Below are 24,114 nucleotides of genomic sequence, written 5' to 3' on the forward strand. Positions count from 1 at the left end.
AACCTGTTTTATGTACTTTTTTCGTATTAATTCTCAATGCATTTCTTCCAATTCATCGCAACTCATTCTCTTATAGTCTACCCCCTCTTAAGCTAACTTAAATCTACTGAGCTCAGATGCTAAACTAAGGGACGAGGCAATGCAGCATCACATAACAAATCAACACAAACAGCAATGCAAAAAAATGCAAATTGGCAAAGCTAGCAGCATAAATGAGCAAAAGTCAAATTCAATAACACTATGCCTGGCAAACAGCAGCAACTTATACCTAAACATGACATAGCGCAAGCAGAAAAAATATTACACTAAACAACAATGCAGATAAGGGAAATGTATATTCACATCTTAATGTCTATGTAATTAAAGTGGTGCACCACAAGAAGTTATTCTACCAAAAAGTTACCAATTACTTGAAATGAAAATTATGAATGCAGTTACTAGTTCCTTCTTATTGTTCTTTCCTTTCCAAGTGCTCCTTTTATAATGAATGTGGATCATAAAATAATTATTTAATAGATCTGTTGACAGAAAGTGTTCACATTAGCGAATGCATTTTATTTTATAAAAGCAATGCTGCAACACAGCTGGAAAACAGATGTCAAATGAAATAAGCAACTATGAAAAGCAAAGCATAAAAATATCATTCAATAGTCATGTGGCATTTCGTAAGTTAGTAGAAATTCTCTCAACTCTCATAGAAAGACGCTTGTCATAATCAGGTGTGCAGATGTAAAAATATTTCTTGTCATTTTATTAGGCATTTCAGTAAATATCGTAAATTAAGAGCTAGTGTAATCATATGTTTTCAAGTTCGACCATGTCGTTTTTTGCGATGCTTTCTCTAAAGGAATGACAATGGCCAGGATAATGGCCTTCCCTTTCCTTTTTTTTTTTTTCTTCCTTTGCTCTGAAAGGCACGCGCTAATGACTTTTTCTCCAGGCGTCTGACACAGCTGGGTGCCCGCGACGCATTACGTGCAGGTGGTCACTTAACTTTCGTACGGAAATATTTACGACAGCAATTTTCGCTAAAGTGACAGTCTCACATAAAAATACTTCACAGGTGAAGAATTAGCGTTGCAAATCTGTAGAAACAAAATCCTATGAATATAACAGTGTCCAAAAAATGTTCAGTGGCATTGTGATACATTCACACATGATTCACACATGTCATAACTCTTAAAGTACGATTCTTGGTTTCCAACATCCTTTTTCACAAGTCAAGAGTCCCTACCCACTATTCATTACTCCTTACCTTATTACACATATACGTACCCATCGACACTCGTCAATATTTCGTCATTATAAATATGAAGCATAATCAAATAACTCATATAGTAGCCTCAGCCTATTAATCGTAAACATACCTCAGCAGCATAATACACATCGTCGTCATAAAAATAACATCATAACACCTCAGTCAAATCTCAAAATCGTCGTAGCTTCCTCCAATAATTAAAAAAAATTCTCTGCTCATGTCAAAAGTGTCATCTGCCTCAAACGTACTTTAAAAATCATAATCCCTTTACCAAATACATCATTCAAAGCTCTCATAGTATCACAATGGTTCCGAAAAAATATGAAGAGTTCACACAGTACAGACAAAATACAATTTCGTAAGTGTGAAGTTATCCAACAGTGTAATTACGTAAACATGTGTCACTGACGTAGTAAAAAACATGTTTATCTCTCAGTTAAATGATCAGATAGCTGTGTAATTATGTGTTGGAGAAATATGGTACCGATGTGTAAAGTTGTATAAGCAAATACCATATTAGCTAGGGTTCCTTGTGGTTGCCACACACATGGTACACAAAGTAAGCGTGTACCCCCCTGAGGATTAATGTAATTATACCCTCAGGTGTTACATATTACAGCAATGAAATGAAATGTATCACTGAAAACTTTCTTTGTAATTCAAAAATCTTTAAAAATAAATGTTTTAAGTACAAAATTAATCACTGAAATGCGTGTCCTGTAGCGCTAAATGTGCATATTGTTGTAAGTTAATCTCTGTGAAAGTGTCGTAGTTATTTTCCTCCAAAAGCTAAGTTCTGCAGAAGCCAATGTACTTACCTCATGATAAACAAAAGTGAAATGCTTTGCGTAGAGATATCTTAGTTATTACGCTTATTGTTGTGATGATGAAAGTACTGTGCTGTAACGTATTGTTGTGCTATGGAAAAGGCTGTCTCCTTGTAGCTATACCACAAAAGTTACTAATAAAACATGTTTTGATTTCCAGAAGAATTCAGAAAACTGTGCAGATATAAAACAGATACACCGCAAAAGCAACATTGTAAATTGTCACTCATTAGTAGCGTCGTGATAAAAATCGTGTAGCTGTCACATAAACTAACTATTGTCTCATCTGGTATCTCACAGAAAGTACTTTAAATCCGGAATGTATTTTCAAGTAAACCAAAATGTTGCATTAAAATCTCATTAGCAGTACCAGATATAATGTTATTTTTCTCGGAGCCAGCCGGCGCACGTGTATGCCTGCGGTGCGAGTCATTGTCTGTCTCTTTGTTGCCGCGCGTCGTTACTGGGATTAGGAGGCCTAACTTCCACAAATTCGCCTTGCCGAGAGGGCCCAGCTCTGTTTAAAGCTCGCCAGTTCGGATGGAATTCAGGTCTGTCGTTTTGTCGGTAGTTTACACAGTTTCTTTCGTGTCGGTCATGTGGTGGAGAATTTCTCCCTGAATCGTAACTGCGCGCTGGTCCGTTGCGTCTGAAATTATTCTGTCTCCCTTGATAATAATAGTTCTGATCACCATATTGTCTGTTTCTATGGTTATCTCTGTCATATTCATTACTACGGAAATGCGATCTTTCTCTGTAACTATTACTCTGCCAATGGTTGTCATATGGGTGGTGTCTGTTTTGGTCACGATTTGCGTTGTGAGAATAGCCTTGTCGTGTCAAGTTATTACTTCTTTCATCGCGGAATTGCGACGGATGTGACCTGTAATTGTTGTGTTCCTGCTTTCGCGTTCCGCGATTGTCAGTGTCAATTTCTAATTCTTGTAAAAGTCCCTGAAATGCTTCAATGTCGTCTTTGCAACGTCCTGCCAAAATAATATGTCGTAAATGTTCAGGCAGTTTGATTAAGCAAATGCGGATGAGTTCTGAGGGGCTGTATGGGTTTGACAGGTATTGATTCTTGTGCAACATGTCTTCAAAATATTCCACAAGACTGGAAAATTCAGATTGTTCGAAGTGTTTCATCATTATGATGTTATGTTTTACACGGTCTTGTGTAGCTTGAGACCAATATGCTGAGAGGAAGGCATGGTAAAACTCTCCTTCACTGTGGCAATCGTGAATTACCGATCGCATTCTTACAGCTGGTTCATTCTCTAAGTAGCCACACATAAATTCTAATCTGTGTTCCAACGACCAGTTGGGAGGAAAACAATGAGAGAACTGATGGAGCCATGCTTGTGGATGAATGTCGTTGCCAGAATTCTTAAATGTTTTGAATTTACGTGTAGTAATGAACAGCTTATAGTCAAAATCATCATGTCGGCGAGTCGCATATCGGTCATTGTTAGGTCGTGTCGGCCGTTCCCTCTCAAAATTCGCTGCACATTCCCAATTTCTTTCATTACTTCCGAAATGCCCTGTGTTATTTTGTGTCTGTTCCGTATTTGTATGTCCCTCTTCCCGTATTGGGGCGCGAGTGTCCTCTGAAATACGTAATTCTTGTACTACTTGTGCCAACTGATCTTGCACTTCCCGGATTTCTCTTTTGTACTGTGTATTGATTTGATTTTGATTTTGTTTGAATTTTCTAATTTGTTCATACTCTTCTGTGTCAGTGAAGGCTACAGGTGTTGTGTCATTCAGATCATCATCTACCTTTGTAGATAAGTTAGTGAACTGATCTGAAAGTTCGGCTACTTTATCTGATAGTGAAATCATTTCCTCTGTATGTTTTTCTGAACCAAGTTTCAGAGTGTCCATTTGTGTTGCAATCGTGTCTACTGTGTCTTTTAAGTTTTCTTGACTTTTTGCAAGTTGCGTAACCGAATCGGTAGATGCAACTGCGTCAATTTTAACTTGCAAGGTGTTGTGATTTTCATGAACAATAGTTTGCAGTTCTTTTATGGCTGCTTCGTGATTCTGTAATGCATTTTCATGACGCGAAAAAATAGGTTGGAAATGCTCACAAATTTGTGTTTTTACGTCGTTACAGACTTTTTGACATTTCGATTCAACGTGATGTAACTCAGCCGTTAAATCCTCACGTGTTCGTTCAAGAGTTTGCTCCAATGAGTCTAACTTTTTAAGATTTTGTTCCATTGTGTCTAACTTTTGAAGCTTTTGCTGTGTTTGTCTCTGATTTTGTTCCATTGTGTCTAACTTTTCAAGCTTTTGCTGTGTTTGTCTCTGATTTTGTTCCATTTGTTGCATTAACTGTAATAACAATGCACTGGTGTCTGAAACATGTTCCTCAGTGCTTTTCGGCAGTGAATTTGCACCGGCAACATTCACATTTTGACAAGCGGAAAATGTGTCTTGACTCATTTGAGAAAACGGTGAGGACGCAAAACCTGAATCTACAGTATTTGCAAAATTGTGTCCTGACATTTCGGATTCCTGAGGCGAGCTGTTGCCGACCGATCGTTCGATAATGCGTCCCTCTTCACTAATTGTTTCACTGTCCACGCCATTGTTTGCCGCCTGCTCCATTTCCCTATGCACAGTTACCAAATTACTACTTTGAACATTAGTAAATTCATTACTCGGCGGCGCTGATAAGCTACGCTCGTCATCGCTATTATTTCTCAGTTTAGTTTGGAGCCTAGTGTTACGTTTTTCACACGCCATTATTGTCACAGTATTTCACACGACAACACAGAAAAACACAATTTGAAGATCAAAAATAAGAGAACACATTAACATAGCACTGAAAATAATATCTAGTTAATTGCAAGCGCAGCTGCGAAATACTTGGTGCAAATCTACATGCATGCCACAACTGTTTTACTGTACAACAATGAAAGACTGCAACTACAAAGGAAATTCTCTCTACAATTACGCGCTAGCAATAAACAAAAGCTACACTAAATACACAAACTACAAGAAAAAATCAGAAGATTCCAGTGAGGTATCCTCGGCTAAGGGTCGACATATGAAACTTCCCCTTTGAACAATTTATACACGACTGTGCTTAACCTGACACACAATACTTTGTTAGCGCAACGCAATCTGACTTTCAAAATTCCCTACAAAAGAATGGCCCTGACTAACATTAAACTATACCTTTCACAAATCACTTACCTCACAAAAACCTTCGCTGCTCAAGCTACTGCAATACAGCAAGCGCCACTACTGCCAGCTAAATAAAAGATTCAAACTACTGAAGGCACTAACTACTGATAGGGATAGTTAGCAAATGAAAGATATTAATAGAGAACAAACAATGTATTTACCTTAATATCATCACAAGTCATAATATATATATCAGTTCATGACAAATTACAAATCTCCGCCATCTCTCTCCCCACATTCACCACTGCTGGCGGCTCACCTCCAACTGCGCAACGCTACGCGCTGTTCACAGCCAGCTGCCGCTGCCCAACACTACAATGGCAGACAACAATGCAAACTAGCCACAGACTGCACACAGCACAGCCAGTGATTTTCATATTGAGCGCTACGTAACGTTGCCAATAAGAAAACATAAACAGCCTACTTACATAGAGAAAACATAAACAGCCTACTTACATAGAGAAAACATAAACAGCCTACTTACACAGTTTGGTTTCCGTAGTATTGGTATTCCATCATTTCTCTGTCAGTTACCGAATTATGTAAATGCCGATGGAGTTCCTTCAGCGAGGAATCGTTGACGTTTCTCCTATCTTCCTCAGAACGACAAAATTGTTTATTAATGAAAAGCTGCTCCAGTCGATTAATAAGAACTTTATTAGGTCCACACGACCGGTTTCGGTCTTCTCATTAGGCTTCAAAAAATGGCTCTGAGCACTATGGGACTTAACATCTGAGGTCATCAGTCCCCTAGAACTTAGAACTACTTAAACCTAACTAACCTAAGGAGAGCACACACATCCATGCCCGAGGCAAGATTCGAACCTGCGACCGTAGCGGTCGCGCGTTTCCAGACTGAAGCGCCTCGAACCGCTCGGCCACACAGGCCGGCTTCTCATTAGGCCATTATGAAGTGTATCTGGAACTGTCACTCGACAGGATGAGTCACGTATGACGTAGTCTGCAGCTTGTGGTCTATTGGCTAGCGTTGCTGTTCTGCATCACGGGGTCCCGGGTTCGATTCTCGGCCGTGTTGGGATTTTCTCTGCCCGGAGACAGGGTGTTTGTGTTGTCATCATCATCATTCGTGACAGCGGCCAGACTAGACTGTGTAAAAACACTCGGACTGTGTAGAAATTGGGAATTTGTACGGGCGCTGATGACCGCGCAGTTGGGCGCCCCACAAGCCAAACATCATCTTCACGTAAGACGTAACACCCATTTCATTTAGTGAACGGTTACACATATCGAAACGCGGTTTTCGACGGAAGTTAGAGGGTCGATTATTTTTGTTATTTGGTTAATGTAGTTAGCGCTGGTATCAGCAGAGATATTGGAGGAAGTACTTTTTTAAAAATGTAACCATATATTTTTTATAACTGTGTTTGACAACTCTTTAGAAGACAATGCCGACATTGAAACGTGTCGTAAGAAACTCTAGATATGTCCTAGAATTTGAGAGGAGTGCGGCCGGAAACGGCATTAGCGGTGCAAATACCGCCAAGCTCTCGACTGCTCTCACGCTACGCTGTGTCGAACGCTAACATATCTGCCTGGTTTCTTTTCTGCACTGCAGGCCGCTCATTTCTGCTGTAGCATTCACTGCGTGCACCAATGGGGAGAAGTTGGACATACTACTTTTATACGGTGAATGTAAAAGAATTGCTGTAAAAAACTGTATTGCGATATAGGGCTATCTATTCGTATCGCCACTGCCCGAAGCGCCAGGCACTTACACGATTTATTTTGACGCTGGTGCAGACATGCTGCTAGAACTTCAAAAGGAGAACAAGAAAGAAAACTGCAACTGACAGAGAACACGAAGAAGCTGCTCTGGCTACGACGCTAATGAATCCGCACAGTCGTACGAGACGTATTGCCAAGCAGTGTGGAATCAGCTAGACGAGGGTCAGTCGCATCCTGCAACGACATGTAACCTCCCCCTCACTTATCGACCTTGATGACAGTGAAAAATTAAACCGCGTGTACCTAATGGAAATTTGGGAAAAGCAATCACCACCGAAGTTAATCTGTCGGTAAAGAGGGAGGAAAGCCTTACATCTAAATGAAAGGAAAAATGCTAATGAAACAAGTGGAAATTAATTTTGAAAAGGGGTAAAGTTAATAAAGAAAGTAAATGTGCGGCCGTTACGTTAACAATTAACTAGCGGTAATTAGATATTTGAGATTTGGGGGAAATTACGGTCGCCACTCCTAAGGACAATTACTATAGTAACTGAAAAAGAAAGGTTATTACACATATAATTATCACTAGAAGCGTGGCAACAGAAGGTTGACACGTGCAGTGTGAAAACTGAAAGTTTGTCAGAAGTAATAAATTTCGCAACACTCTGACTTAATTTAGCAAAAGAATTAATAAAACGGGAAAATCGAAAGTTAATTTAGTGACTGAAGTTAATAGTGAGCTTTCTTTCTGAAGCACGTCGAAATTCAGTAAAATACGGTTAGTCTTGGACTACCTCAACAATCATTTCAAAAGCTACTTGAATCTACGCAATTTAGAAATAAGGGATTTAACTTTGAACTTGAATTAAATGATTCTGAACAATTAACAGTAGTAAAATTTAGTACGTACCAAGCTGAGCTGCAGTCACAGGTAAGCTAAAATACGGTAACAAAACTCGCACTCTTAATTTGTGCTTGTGTAATCTAAATATTGTAGCCAGCTATGAATACCTTAACTGAACTTTGAAATTAAAGCAGTGAAATCGAATGATGCTGGCGTTTGAATTTCAACGACACTCGGGTTCATTCTGGAAAAGGAAGGGACCCTGCTTGGTAATGCAATTGGGACAATGAGCAACAAACGTTCATGCTAAGTTGCTGTAATTTTGTGATGCAACAATTTTAAAAGTTTGAAAAGCTGAGGTCTGCCATACAGTTCTAAAACTTTACGTGCTTCCAGTCTTCCTTGTTGGTTGATTGAAGGTTTGAAGCCGTCGATCGAGGAGGTGGCGACAGTCACTCATTGTCGGCCGTCGTTGTTGCAGAAGCTGGATGTTGGCGCGCCTTCTTCTCGACACGGTCACCAGACGAAACGGGCTCTTGATGTGCGCCAGCTAATGCTTCCCGTCCGCGACACCATGTCAGAAACTATCATCGCAAGTCGAGCGCAATTACATGCTGCCAAACCCCGAAAGTGCGGCAACTCGCAGGAGCTTCATACAACACACCTGCTCCACTGCACCACCCCAGCCAGGCCCTCTCTGCTCAGCCCGCGCTCCACGCGGCAGAGTTAACACTACCAAAGATCCTACACACTTTCGTTCTCCACACGACCTATCGATGTGTTCGTTCGATAGTATAGTTTTCCCTAGGCCAGACCCAGCGTATAAATACAAATAATATTCACAAAACAAACCAATTATACATCGACATAAATGCATGTATATACAAATAGTAAAACAATTACAATATACAAAGACACAGAAATGTTATATCTTCAGGTAACAAAATAAGGAAAAAAATTTGCAGTGCAGTAGATGGAAACAGGATATGCATTTCCGGCGTTACAGACAGAATTTCAATTTCTATCATCTGTTTCTATCTGAGACATTCGACGACCGTGATTTCGAACGTCGTACAGAATTTTGCCGGTTTGCCATTCAGCAGCTGAGAGTCCACCCTACGTATTTCCAAAAATGTTCAAATGTGTGTGAAATCCTGTGGGACTTAACTGCTAAGGTTATCAGTCCCTAAGCTTACACACTACTTAACGTAAATTATCCTAAGGACAAACACACACGCCCATGGCCGAGGGAGGACTGTAACATCCGCCGGGACCAGCCGCACAGCCCATGACTGCAGCACCTGAGGCAGCTCGGCTAAAGCCGCGCGGCTACGTATTTCCAACGAGTGCTCTTTACTGATGTAGCAGCGTTTACTAACCACGCTAATGTAAATTTGCACAACGTGCACTACCGTGCCCTACTGTTTTCGTCAGGTGCAACATCAATTGTCGTGGAGCGTAAACGTGTTGTGCGGCATCATTGGAAATTACGTTGTGGGACCTTACTTAGTCTCAGGGGCTCTAAACGGACATACGTACGTACACATTCTGACGAATATTCTTCTAGAAGAGGTACCACTTGATATTCGATAGTGTATGTGGCTGCTACACGACGGTTGTCCAGATCACTCGTCCCGTGTTGCAATACAAATACTGAATGAACTTTCCTGGATGTTGGATAGGATGGAATTCTGTTTTCAAATAGCGTGCGAGGCCCCCGATTTGATTCAGTCTATGACGAAGCTCCAATTACCCCAGGCGCTATGTGTCGTCGAATCGCCAGTACATTCTCTATCATATCATCCACTGTAACCACATCTGTTCATCGTTCTTTCCAACGATGATTGCAAATGTGTCTTTCAGTCCGTGGTAAACAGCTTGAACACATGCTCAAATAAAAGGTGAAGTTGTTTTTTTGGAGGACAAAATTTGTGTTATATGATCTGGATGGTTACCAAACCATTGCTTGTAAATTGTTTATTTCATTTGTATGTGTACCAAATTGCACTGCATTACCAAGTAATTCTTCAGCGTGTACTGCACATAGCTGGTAACACAGTCATTACGCGCTTACGTTCAGCATGAAACGACGTTTCGTTCAGAAGAATATTTATTTTGTGGTGTACAGGTGACCACCAAAGTATTCTGAATAAAATGTTTGCTTGTATCCCGCCTGGAAGGCGGCGCGTGGGTCTGCTCCTGTAAACTGAAGGGTAGGCCGAATGTAGGAAGTGAGTAGGAGCAGGAAAAGGTGAAATGCTTCGATACTAAGTTTAACTTTACAGAACATTTAATAGAGAATAGTAGTCAATGACATATGTAGCTTTGCACTGAAGAGCACGTAGGTGCGAAGCTGGGTAGGCATCAACGCTAATAGCCACTAGTAGTTGGACAAACTATCCTTGAAGTAACTGAAGTAACAAAGTCTGTAATGACTAGCTCCCTATGAAGTAAAAACAATGTTGCTAGGTCGTCTCGTCGGAATCACATGGGCTGAATCGGAAGCGGCGCTCGTAGAGCTGCACAGCGCCGGCTAGAGGGCGCATCGTCGATGTCGGTGTCGTAGTGCCAACCTAGCAGAGCGCACCTACGTTGTGGCATCGTAGCTGTCGATACCACATGTGTACTTCAACAAATGTACCATACATGATATAATTTAGAGCAATTTAGGTAGATACAGGTGTCCGACAGCATGTATTTTACCTCTAAGAAGCACACAGCTACGTACAGGAAGAGACAGGTAAAGTCTTTCTTCTAATATTTATATCTTTCATACAGTAGTTGCTTTAAGACGATGTTATTTTTGAAGAATTAACAGTTGATTTCTCTATTTCAGCTCACATAAATCTGGGAGTACAGACAAATATGCAATAGTTTTCTTAAGCCCTTTGTGATACGCTAGATTCTAGCCTATGTCGTATTTTCAAACACTACATTCGTAGGTGGACCACCATTTAGGCCGTAAATTGCTCAAAGGGGAAATAAAGCTGAAGCGCAGGCCTACCGCGATGCTCTCACATTCTAGGACATTTCTCGAATATTTTACGACAGGTTTCAATGTCAACATCAACAGACGCTATATCACTTTAATTCTCTTCTCAAGAGCTATCGAATGCAGTTATAAAAAGTATAGGGTCCGATTTAAAAATAGTACGTCTTTCACTATCCCCGTTGATACCAGCGCTAAACACATTAACTAAACAAAAATATACGTGCCCCTTGACGCTCTTACATTTCCAGAAAATCGCGTTTCGATGTATGTAACCGTTCACAAAATAAAAAAGGTGTTACTTCTTTTGTGACTCTCTCTGCATAATACGGATATAAAAATATATTATGTAATAGGGGAAGAGACAATGGTTATATATGCACAGTATCAATGCCAAAAGATATATGGCCCATGTTACGTTGTGGAGAAGCAACGTCAGTGATAAAAAACAGTAAAATTCAAGCGGATTTAAATTTTTGCCACAATGACATCATAAAAAATGATTGCGTTGTAATAAAATGCAATATATAATGATAAATTAAAACGATCACGATTTTTAGTATGAGAAAAGTTGTGCTTTGATGTGCTTGAATATTTCAAACTGCATGCTTTTCAAATAATGTTCTAAAAGGAATTAGGTGGATTTAATAAAAATGTAAAAAGGCTGCAGTCATCTGTGTTGCCCACACGTCATCCTAATTTCGCTAGACACCGTGGGCAGTTTTCGTCTTTTTAGATCTAGAACCGGTCTAGATCCACTTCCTTTCGAACTCAAGAATTTTTCCCGCTGCCACGATGTCTATATTTTACTTACGAGTGTGGGCAGAAATCGACGCTGCAAGTTGCGTGAGAATAACTTCATCTAAATCTATTAAGGTTCTACTAATCCACATTAACAGAGCTGCTTGAAGTCCTTATCCTCTTATCTAACGGCATCTTCCGGGACAGAACTCTGCCCACGCTCCTAAGGCACCGCGACAGTGAGAAATATTCCGTAAGGTTGTGACCACAGCCCCGTAGGCCCATAGCGTCTAGTAAAACCGGGACGTCGTATGGGCAATAAAGACCAACGGCTAGTAAATGGAAACAAATAAAGATCAAATTCTTCCTTGTAAATTTCTTTTAGGCAGAAAAAATTCTTCCAGAGTCACTTTTCATACCTAAGAGCTTCTCCTTTGTTAATGATGCTCTGAGTCACCAAATAATGCAATGCTCTTGTGAAAACAGTTATTTAGTACTAGTAATTTGTGATTAAATGCATCAATAAGTGTCCAAAACGAAACGTGATTTGAAAATTAGTAAGTTCACCTGCATTACAGATCATACAGATTCGCAGAAATAATACCATCTACATCTACATCTACATGATTACTCTGCAATTCACATTTAAGTGCTTGGCAGAGGGTTCATCGAACTACAATCATACTATCTCTCTACCATTCCACTCCCGAACAGCGCGCGGGAAAAACGAACACCTAAACCTTACTGTTCGAGCTCTGATTTCTCTCTTTTTTTATGATCATTCCTACCTATGTATGGTGGGCTCAACAAAATATTTTCGCATTCGGAAGAGAAAGTTGGTGACAGAAATTTCGTAAATAGATCTCGCCGCGACGAAAAACGTCTTTGCTTTAATGACTTCCATCCCAACTCGCGTATCATATCTGCCACACTCTCTCCCCTATTACGTGATAATACAAAACGAGCTACGCTTTTTTTGCGCCCTTTCGATGTCCTCCGTCAATCCCACCTGGTAAGGATTCCACACCGCGCAGCAATATTCTAACAGAGGACGAACGAGTGTAGTGTAAGCTGTCTCTTTAGTGGACTTGTTGCATCTTCTAAGTGTCCTGCCAATGAAACGCAACCTTTGGCTCGCCTTCCCTACAATATTATGTATGTGGTCTTTCCAACTGAAGTTGTTCGTAATTTTAACACCCAGGTACTTAGTTGAATTGAGAGCCCTGAGAATTGTACTATTTATCGAGTAATCGAATTCCAACGGATTTCTTTTGGAACTCATGTGGATCACCTCACATGTTTCGTTATTTAGCGTCAACTGCCACCTGCCACACCATACAGCAATCTTTCCTAAATCGCTTTGCAACTGATGCTGGTCTTCGGATGACCTTACTAGACGGTAAATTACAGCATCATCTGCGAACAACCTAAGAGAACTGCTCAGATTGTCACCCAGGTCATTTATATAGATCAGGAACAGCAGATGTCCCAGGACGCTTCCCTGGGGAACACCTGATATCACTTCAGTTTTACTCGATGATTTGCCGTCTATTACTACGAACTGTGACCTTCCTGACAGGAGATCATGAGTCCAGTCACACAACTGAGACGATACCCCATAGGCCCGCAGCTTGATTAGAAGTCGCTTGTGAGGAACGGTGTCAAAAGCTTTCCGGAAATCTAGAAATGCGGAATCAACTTGAGATCCCCTGTCGATAGCGGCCATTACTTCGTGCGAATAGAACTAGCTGCGTTGCACAAGAACGATGTTTTCTGAAACCATGCTGATTGCGTATCAATAGATCGTTCCCTTCGAGGTGATTCATAATGTTTGAATACAGTATATGCTCCAAAACCCTACTGCAAACCGACGTCAATGATATAGGTCTGTAGTTCGATGGATTACTCCTACTACCCTTCTTAAACACTGGTGCGACCTGCGCAATTTTCCAATCTGTAGGTACAGATCTATCGATGAGCGAGCGGTTGTATATGATTGCTAAGTAGGGAGCTATTGTATCAGCGTAATCTGAAAGGAACCTAATCGGTATACAACCTGGACCTGAAGACTTGCCCGTATCAAGCGATTTCAGTTGCTTCGCAACCCCTAAGGTATCTACTTCTAAGAAACTCATGCTAGCAGCTGTTCGTGTTTCTAATTCTGGAATATTCCATTCGTCTTTCCTGGTGAAGGAATTTCGGAAAACTGCGTTCAATAACTCCGCTTTAGCGGCACAGTCGTCGGTAACAGTACCATCGGCACTGCGCAGCAAAGGTATTGACTGCGTCTTGCCGCTTGTGTACTTTACATACGACCAGAATTTCTTCGGATTTTCTACCAAATTTCGAGACAATGTTTCGTTGTGGAACCTATTAAAGGCATCTCGCATTGAAGTCCGTGCCAAATTTCGCGCGTCTGTATATTTTAGCCAATCTTCGGGCTTTCACGTTCTTCTGAACTTCGCATGCTTTTTCCGTTGCCTCTGCAACAGCGTTCGGACCTGTTTTCTGTACCATGGGGGATCAGTTCCATCTATTACCAATTTATGAGGTATGAATCTCTCAATTGCTGTTGCTACTATATCTTTGAATTTGAGCCACATCTCGTCTACATTTGCATAGTCAGTTCGGAAGGAATGGAGTTACAATTTCGATGCTTTAAGTTTAATCAGTTATGCTTAATGTTTCTTACAGTGTAACAATTAGCATACATTATAACCATTTTTATTCACTCAGGTAGACGCACCGATGCGCGTGCCTTCGTGATGCGAGCTATCTTTTGGTTGCAGGTTAATCCAGCGACTGAGTACACTGGTGGGTCCCATCATGCTGGGCCAGTTTCTAGCTGACATGATCACTGTCAGCGTCAGCGCATTCGTCACCACGACTCTGGTGAGATCTGCTACCCACTCAGTGCGTCACAAAGTCCCAAACTGAGAGTAAGGGGCGCAACAATATATTGCAAGCTTAGCTGTGGACACGATTTCATCATCATGCTAGCAAATAAATTAGGCGACATAAATACATTGAGGAACAACAAGAGACGATACTCATGTTTATTTTACCGCATGTCATCTGCTGGACAATTATCTTATCTTAAGTTCCCATGTAACGTTCTTTTAAAAATATTTGTTTTCTGATTATTTGAATGAAAGTCTGATTTGTGTAATGGATACGGAACTCGGAATGTCGTGTTGCGTGTTGTAACTGCAACTGGTGTGCTTACTCTGTGCTACTGTTAGCAAAACTTTACACGAATTGATTGGGCAATGGAACTCCCACTTCCAATAATGAAATACAGTCACTGCAAAATACATTCAGCCCCTTAGGCACTGAATCATCTGCCCCTGTTCAACTGTGAACTTTGGTCCCTTTGCACATAGCAAATAAATTAAGTTTTCTTACCTCTAAAGCAGTAACGGAGTAACGAGATATATTCTGGTCTCTCATAAAAAAAAAGAAATGTAAATGCTAGCTACAGGCTCAGCAGTGTGCAATGATGGCCATAATACTTGAAATGCACATGAAATTCATTTGGCTGATAAACAAGAACATTTAAGAAAATACAAATTCTTTAAAAAAATATAGGACTGGGACTGGGAGGCGGTACTGATCATGGTGAATTACTAACACTCAGTTTTTTTTAGCAAAATTGTATTCCAAGTTATGTTTGGCTTTTCAAAAACATCTGACAATTGAAGTTACATAACTCACAATCGATTCACAAACAATGAGATTTAACCAGCAAGTATTATCTAACTGCATCAATCCAACATACATGAAAATTATCAAATTACAAAAAAATGGCTCTGAGCACTATGGGACTTAACATCTGAGGTCATCAGTCCCCTATAACTTAGAACTACTGAAACCTAACCTAAGGACATCACACACATCCATGCCCGAGGCAGGATTCGAACCTACGGCCGTAGCGGTCTCGCGTATCCAGACTGAAGCGCCTAGAACCGCACGGCCACACCGGCCTGCATCAAATTACACATAGCTCTGTTAACAAATCTTAAAAGCATTACAAAAATGGAATATTTAATTAGCCTCCTTATCAAAATCGTTTACGCACATTCTTGGGTTACTCAACAATTATGAATTATCAGCGAACTCATCTATACTAACATGTCGGGAAAAAGACAAATCGTAATTATTGAACATCTTTACCTTATTTGCCTGAAGATTTCTGTTTCATGTTCAACAATATTGACATACCTACATTAATCTAACTCTTGGTGGCTTCAAACAGCACACCACAGAAATTGCCTACTGCATCGTCTTTCCCTCACAGACAGCGACTAGTTTCATTTTAATTTATTAATATTCTTATCTTATTCTGGTGCCACGTACAAGTGGGCCCCAATAGACGCCTTTCACCCATCTTCCTCTCCAGTAGAGCTGTTTGTATTGAAACGTAATATGAAAATCAGAACTTTTAACAAGGTACCAATGGACATTAAGTATTAATATACACTCCTGGAAATGGAAAAAAGAACACATTGACACCGGTGTGTCAGACCCACCATACTTGCTCCGGACACTGCGAGAGGGCTGTACAAGCAATGATCACACGCACGGCACAGCGGACACACCAGGAACCGCGGTGTTGGCCGTCGAATGGCGCTAGCTGCGCAGCATTTGTGCACCGCCGCCGTCAGTGTCAGCCAGTTTGCGGTGGCATACGGAGCTCCATCGCAGTCTTTAACACTGGTAGCATGCTGCGACAGCGTGGACGTGAACCGTATGTGCAGTTGACGGACTTTGAGCGAGGGCGTATAGTGGGCATGCGGGAGGCCGGGTGGACGTACCGCCGAATTGCTCAACACGTGGGGCGTGAGGTCTCCACAGTACATCGATGTTGTCGCCAGTGGTCGGCGGAAGGTGCACGTGCCCGTCGACCTGGGACCGGACCACAGTGACGCACGGATGCACGCCAAGACCGTAGGATCCTACGCAGTGCCGTAGGGGACCGCACCGCCACTTCCCAGCAAATTAGGGACACTGTTGCTCCTGGGGTATCGGCGAGGACCATTCGCAACCGTCTCCATGAAGCTGGGCTATGGTCCCGCACACCGTTAGGCCGTCTTCCGCTCACGCCCCAACATCGTGCAGCCCGCCTCCAGTGGTGTCGCGACAGGCGTGAATGGAGGGACGAATGGAGACGTGTCGTCTTCAGCGATGAGAGTCGCTTCTGCCTTGGTGCCAATGATGGTCGTATGCGTGTTTGGCGCCGTGCAGGTGAGCGCCAGAATCAGGACTGCATACGACCGAGGCACACAGGGCCAACACCCGGCATCATGGTGTGGGGAGCGATCTCCTACACTGGCCGTACACCACTGGTGATCGTCGAGGGGACACTGAATAGTGCACGGTACATCCAAACCGTCATCGAACCCATCGTTCTACCATTCCTAGACCGGCAAGGGAACTTGCTGTTCCAACAGGACAATGCACGTCCGCATGTATCCCGTGCCACCAAACGTGCTCTAGAAGGTGTAAGTCAACTACCCTGGCCAGCAAGATCTCCGGATCTGTCCCCCATTGAGCATGTTTGGGACTGGATGAAGCGTCGTCTCACGCGGTCTGCACGTCCAGCACGAACGCTGGTCCAACTGAGGCGCCAGGTGGAAATGGCATGGCAAACCGTTCCACAGGACTACATCCAGCATCTCTACGATCGTCTCCATGGGAGAATAGCAGCCTGCATTGCTGCGAAAGGTGGATATACACTGTACTAGTGCCGACATTGTGCATGCTCTGTTGCCTGTGTCTATGTGCCTGTGGTTCTGTCAGTGTGATCATGTGATGTATCTGACCCCAGGAATGTGTCAATAAAGTTTCCCCTTCCTGGGACAATGAATTCACGGTGTTCTTATTTCAATTTACAGGAGTGTAGTTAGACGGACAACTACACTTGACACAAAGGAGTTCCATGCCGGACGAATTCATTAGGTTAAGCTAGTTATAGATATCGCAGGAAGATAAATGTCTGATTAAAAAACTTCCACAATATTTATTTATTTTACAGACAGTTTTTCAACCTCTTATTTTATCATCTGGTTTTAATTACCTTTCACAGCCACAGAACCATGAAAGTGACAGACATGACAGATAACACAGAAGTAATTATTATTATCATTATTAATATTATTTCGTTCTCGAGTGCGAGGACTGGCTTGATGTACCTCTCCACGCTAGTCTATCCTACTCAAGCGTCTTCACCTCTGTGTAGCTACTGCAAACACATCCATTTGAACCTGTTTGCTGGATTCATACCTAGGTATCCCTCTACAACTTTTATCCGTCGCATTTCTCTCCATTACCAAACTGACGGTTCCTTGATGCCTCAGAATGTGTGTATCAACTCATCAAGTTGTGCCATAATTATGGCACAACTTTTTCGCAGTTCGCTTCAGTACCCGCTCATTTGTTATTGTATACAGGGTGTTACCAAAAGGTACGGCCAAACTTTCAGGAAAATTTCCTCACACACAAATAAAGAAAAGATTTTATTTGGACATGTGTACGAAAACGCTTAATTTCCATGTTGGAGCTCATTTTAGTTTCGTCAGTATGTACTGTACTTCCTCGATTCACCTCCAGTTGATTCAATTGAAGGAAGGTAATGTTGACTTCGGTGCTTGTGTTGACATGCAATTCATTGCTCTACAGTACTAGCATCAATCACATCAGTACGTAGCGTCAACAGGTTAGCGTTCATCACGAACGTGGTTTTGCAGTCAGTGCAATGTTTACAAATGCGGAGTTTGCAGATGCCTATTTGATGTATGGATTAGCACGGGGAAATAGCCGTGACGCGGTACGTTTGTATCGAGACAGATTTCCAGAACGAAGGTGTCCCGACAGGAAGACGTTCGAAGCAATTGATCGGCGTCTTAGGGAGCACGGAACATTCCAGCCTGACTCGCAACTGGGGAAGACCTAGAACTTCGAGGACACCTGCAATGGACGAGGCAATTCTTCGTGCTGTTGACGATAACCCTAATGTCAGCGTCAGAGAAGTTGCTGCTGTACAAGGTAAAGTTGACCACGTCACTGAATGGAGAGTACTACGGGAGAACCAGTTGTTTCCGTACCATGTACAGCGTGTGCAGGCACTATCAGCAGCTGATTGGCCTCCACGGGTACACTTCTGCGAATGGTTCATCCAACACTGTGTCAATCCTCATTTCAGTGCAAATGTTCTCTTTACGGATGAGGCTTCATTCCAACGTGATCAAATTGTAAATTTTCACAATCAACATGTGTGGGCTGACGAGAATCCGCACGCAATTGTGCAATCACGTCATCAACACAGATTTTCTGTGAACGTTTGGGCAGGCATTGTTGGTGATGTCTTGATTGGGCCCCATGTTCTTCCACCTAGGCTCAATGAAGCACGTTGTCATGATTTCATACGGGATACTCTACCTGTGCTGCTAGAACATGTGCCTTTACAGGTACGACACAACATGTGGTTCATGCATGATGGAGCTCCTGCACATTTCAGTCGAAGTGTTCGTACGTTCTCAACAACAGATTCGGTGACCGATGGATTGGTAGAGGCGGACTAATTCCATGGCCTCCACGCTCTCCTGACCTCAACCCTCTTGACTTTCATTTATGGGGGCATTTGAAAGCTCTTGTCTACGCAACCCCGGTACCAAATGTAGAGACTCTTCGTGCTCGTATTGTGGACGGCTGTGATACAATACGCCATTCTCCAGGGCTGCATCAGCGCATCAGGGACTCCTTGAGACGGAGGGTGGATGCATGTATCCTCGCTAAAGGAGGACATTTTGAACATTTCCTGTAACAAAGTGTTTGAAGTCACGCTGGTACGTTCTGTTGCTGTGTGTTTCCATTCCATGATTAATGTGATTTGAAGAGAAGTAATAAAATGAGCTCTAACATGGAAAGTAAGCGTTTCCGGACACATGTCCACATAACATATTTTCTTTGTTTGTGTGTGAGGAATGTTTCCTGAAAGTTTGGCCGTACCTTTTTGAATACCCTGTATATGGCTCACTACGTAAAACTGTAAATTTACCTTCAATGAAAATTTAATTTCCGAAATAAAGTTTGTTTTACTGTTGTAATTATCAAATTATGCCATGTGTGCTTAAAGGAAATTTGACGTTAAGTTAAAGGAAAAGATACGCAGCAATTCACTGACGACAGGAAGGCTGCATTCTAGCGACACTGGATCTCTATTTCACATGAAATTAACAATTTTAAACTTCGTACCTTCTGTATAACTGTATTTCCCATGGATAGTTTGACAATGGTGCTCACAATCTGTTACCACTGCTTATAAAAAACAAAAAATTCGATTGATTGAAAGAATAGAATGGATGGAAAGAATAGCTGTTTAGCACATTCTCTGTTAGGCCTCTCCAGGAATTCAATTACACTTCTTGTCTATACATTACTCTGTTGTTTAGATTTTGCTTGGTGTGTCAGTATGATATTTATTATTTTCCACAAATCAATGCCAACTCACAAACAACGATAACTCAAGGGCATAGGCGTCAAATATGTTGAAATCAAGACAAAATTATGAATACGTGCCACAATAGAATGAAAATCTGAAAACACAGTTCCCCAAAAGGAATTCATTTTTGCACTCAGAAGATCAAAGCAGTAACAAAGCATGTATTATAGGTGTGATACTACAGATTCTGCTTTAAAAATGAATGAAATTTAGCTTACAAGTTTGACGTCAACACGGCAACAGAATCGAGAGGAGGACTGAACAGTAATGTCTGTCCAGAGAGCATAAATATGCCCCACAGGTTTGAGACTGGGAGACCTAATAACTCCATTGTTTTCTTTACAAGATACTAGTTTACTAAATGAGCCATGTCTGTTCGATATTTGTCATTTTATATTTGTACCTACTTACTTATTCTTACTATACTTATCACCGCACTGATACAAGGTCCCACATGATCATCATACACCATCTGTATTGCGCAGCGATAGTTTCACTTAGGAAGAAGTAAAGGATTTTTTGTGTCCACCTAAAGACATATCAATATACATGGAAACTCATTCTCAAAGGCGTCTTTTTCAAGACTGGATGATAATGGACGATAATGAGGGATGTGGCTTTCCACCAAATGAAAACCGATCTTCTTTCTCTTTATTAAAGAACCATAACTCGTCTGCATTTTGATGTACGTTTTTACGTTCAGAATGCAGTCGTTCCCTCTCAGACGAGCGGTTACGGTACGAAAGTGACTGGCAACCACCTGCGCACGGTATTGCATTTGTGCTGTCACAATCCTTCCACGATAGCAAATATCTTTCAGCGGAGTGCGTATTAGTTCTTGGCTATCGTTATCTGGACCTCCTGAGAATCAAAACTGTGGTGTCACCGCCAGACACCACACTTGCTAGGTGGTAGCCTTTAAATCGCCGCGGCCCGTTAGTATACGTCGGACCCGCGTGTCGCCACTATCAGTGATTGCAGACCAAGCGCCGCCACACGGCAGGTCTAGAGACACTTCCTAGCACTCGCCCCAGTTGTACAGCCGACTTTGCTAGCGATGGTTCACTGACAAATTACGCTCTCATTTGCCGAGACGATAGTTAGCATAGCCTTCAGCTACGTCATTTGCTACGACCTAGCAAGGCGCCATTATCATTTGCTATTTATCTTGTGATGCATGTACCGTCAGACCGATGTTCACCAATTATGGATTAAAGTTAAGTATTCCAGAAGCTACGTACCTTTTTTGCTAGTATAATTACTTTAACTGTTCCAGACCTCACGCCAGCCGGCGTGAGCTTAAACGCGTGCCTTTCGGCTTCATCTCCTAGTGGCTTGGCTGTCTTGCCAAGTCACAACAAAAACTGCTTACAAATTGCTACAACGTCCAATGAATAACGGTAGGACTACCAAGTGCCTCCTACACTGACGGAAAAAGGAACTGCTACACCAAGAAAGAAATACGCGACATAAACGAAAGTTGTTGGCGTGTTTCTGTATCTGAAAGATGATGTTTATTCAGAGTTCGCACCAGTTACATAAGAGTGGTGCTAGTAGCGCTACTGTCAGGATGCAAATGAGGTTTGCTTTAAATACACGCTGTAGCAGTCGTGAGCATTATTTACTTCTCAGGCTGGACGTAGTCAACTGATGTTAGTCAAGAATACCTTTAAGGCGGCAAAGACGCCATTATCAACACCTCACTGAGCTGGGGTAGTGTAATAGGACTACGAAAAGCTAGACGTTGTTTCTGCGATATTGCAGAAAGATTTGGCACTAGCCACTGTCGATGATTGTTGGCAACCGTTGTCACAAGAAGACCGGACTCCGGACGGCCAAGTGGCACTACCGAGAGGGAAGACCATCGTGTTCAGCGTACGGCTCTGGCGCATCGTACTGCAGCAGTAATTTGAGCTGCAGTTGGCAACAACGAACTATTACAAACCCGTTACTTTAAGGACAGCTCCGAGTCACGCACTCTGTAGCGCGCATTCCATTGACCCAAACCCACTGCCATTTCAGACTTCAGTGGTGTCAAACGAGAGATCAATGAAGGGCAGGGTGGATGAGTGTTGTGTTTACTGATGAAAGCTTGTTCTGCCTCGGTGCCAGGGATGGCCGTGTGTCGACCAGAAGTAGGCCAGTTGAGAATCTGCAACCAACCTATGTGCTAGCACACTAGACCTACACCTGGAGTTATCGCTTGCGGTGCGATTTCGTATGACAGCATATGCGCTGTAGTGGTTATCCCACGCAACCTGACTGCCAATTTGTACGTCAGTTTGGTGATACAACCCATTGTGCTGCCATTCATTAATAGCATGCCAGAGACTGTTTCTCAACAGGATAACACTCGTCCACATACCGCTGTTGCAACCCAACATGCTCTGCACAGTGTCGACATGTTGTCTTCGTCTGCTCTATGACCAGACCTGCCCGCAATCGAGCACGTATATGACATCAAAGGTCAGCAACTCCAGCGTCGTCCGCAAACAGTGTTAATCGTCCCTGTAGTGACCAAGTGCGACAGTCATGGAACTCCATCCCACATGACATCCGGTACCTGTACAACACACGTTTGCATGCTTGGATCAAATGTTCTGATGGCTACATCGCTTATTAATGTACCAGCTTTTCCCATTTGCAGTGCCTCATCTCGGGCTTACATTAACCTGTGACCTTGCATTGTAATCACTTAAATATCTGCGCAAACGTATTCCAGAAATTTAATTACTTTACACTAATTATCTTTCGGTGCTGCGATTTTTCTTCCCCGGTAGTGTATCTGCTCATACAATGAAGGCTTTCACGACCGGATGTCTCAGCTGCCGAGAATTCTTCCAGTTTGTATGACCGTGGTCCATGGAACTCTTCTATCCCCGACGTTTCGTCCAAAGCTGCATTGGAAATCTACCTTGACAAGGTTTACTCTGCTATCACGTGAAATTCAGACCACGACCACTTTCCACAGTATTTAGGCCGTTCTTCGACGTCCGACTCGTCAGTCGGCAAGACTCAGCACAACCAGGAGCACCTCAGATGATGTCCAACGTAGCTCTGGACGAAACGTCAGGGATAGAAGAGTTCCATGGACCATGGCCAGGTAACTCTGAAGAATTCTCGGCACTGTATCTGCTACTGCTCCTCCACAATGTTCATCCGACAAATGACTTCTGGAAACCATTTGACCAATTGCGATACTGCAACAGACGTTTCTCGCAATATGTTTCATGGTCACCAGGTGTTTAACAGTGTGCCAAATTAGTTAATCAGTTGGTTAATCTCGAACAAGGAAAGGGTTTGACTTTTGAGTCACCATGTGGCCATTCACTTGTTGCGATTTAGAAAAAGCGTGGAAGAGGGAGTAGTTGTGGCATATGGAAGCTGTGACGAGACCTGAGTTAGTAACAGCACTGTCTGCGTAGCCCAAAGATTCAAGTTCGAGTTCCATCCGTATGCGAAATATCAGTTAGGAAGTTTCACAACAAGACAGACTTCACTGCAGTATGAAAAACCAGCCATAACACTAGACCACTGGAGCCAGTAATAGTATAAACCACCGTAGATAAGAAGTGTATGGAATTATTGAGTTTAAACTACATCATCCAGTTGTCTTTGTTTTTGCAGTTTTACTGCGAATAAAGTATTGGATCTGTGACAGTTAAAAGAGCTACGGATACGCATAATATAAAATACTTCTGAACATTGTCTATAACCCATTTACGTGATTTCCTTTGATGAAGACGATATCTCGACACAAAATCTGCAACCATTTTTTTTATTTCTGTAAGAATTTTTCCTGCAACGGCAACCATAGTAAATTGCTGAAGCGTAAATTGTGCTGCTGAGTATCGATACATGTAATAGTTTACAAACAACGACGAATTCCTTTGCAGAAGGCGGATTCAGGATGGCTTTTCAAGTACGGCTCCTACCTCTCTGGGATTGCGGAGCAGATGTTCCTGTACTGCTGGTTCGGAGATGAGATCCTAGCTGAGGTATGTGGCTAACAGTGCAGCATATTGTGACAGTCATGCACAGTCAGTCTTCACTGTATAGACGGAGGAAAACTTT

The 24,114-nt window shown here is 42.2% G+C and overlaps 1 protein-coding gene across 1 annotated transcript in view; it reads left to right on the forward strand.

The window, feature by feature from the left end:
- LOC124795653 (odorant receptor 2a-like) overlaps positions 1-24,114 on the forward strand; it is a 97,051-nt gene that overhangs the window by 53,901 nt on the left and 19,036 nt on the right. The window contains exons 5-6 of the mRNA XM_047259727.1: positions 14,330-14,432; positions 23,937-24,038. Coding sequence (XP_047115683.1) covers positions 14,330-14,432; positions 23,937-24,038 — 205 coding nt within the window. The remainder of the gene's footprint in view (positions 1-14,329; positions 14,433-23,936; positions 24,039-24,114) is intronic.

Source organism: Schistocerca piceifrons, chromosome 4 (assembly GCF_021461385.2).
Source record: "Schistocerca piceifrons isolate TAMUIC-IGC-003096 chromosome 4, iqSchPice1.1, whole genome shotgun sequence".
NCBI classification, from domain to species: domain Eukaryota; kingdom Metazoa; phylum Arthropoda; class Insecta; order Orthoptera; family Acrididae; genus Schistocerca; species Schistocerca piceifrons.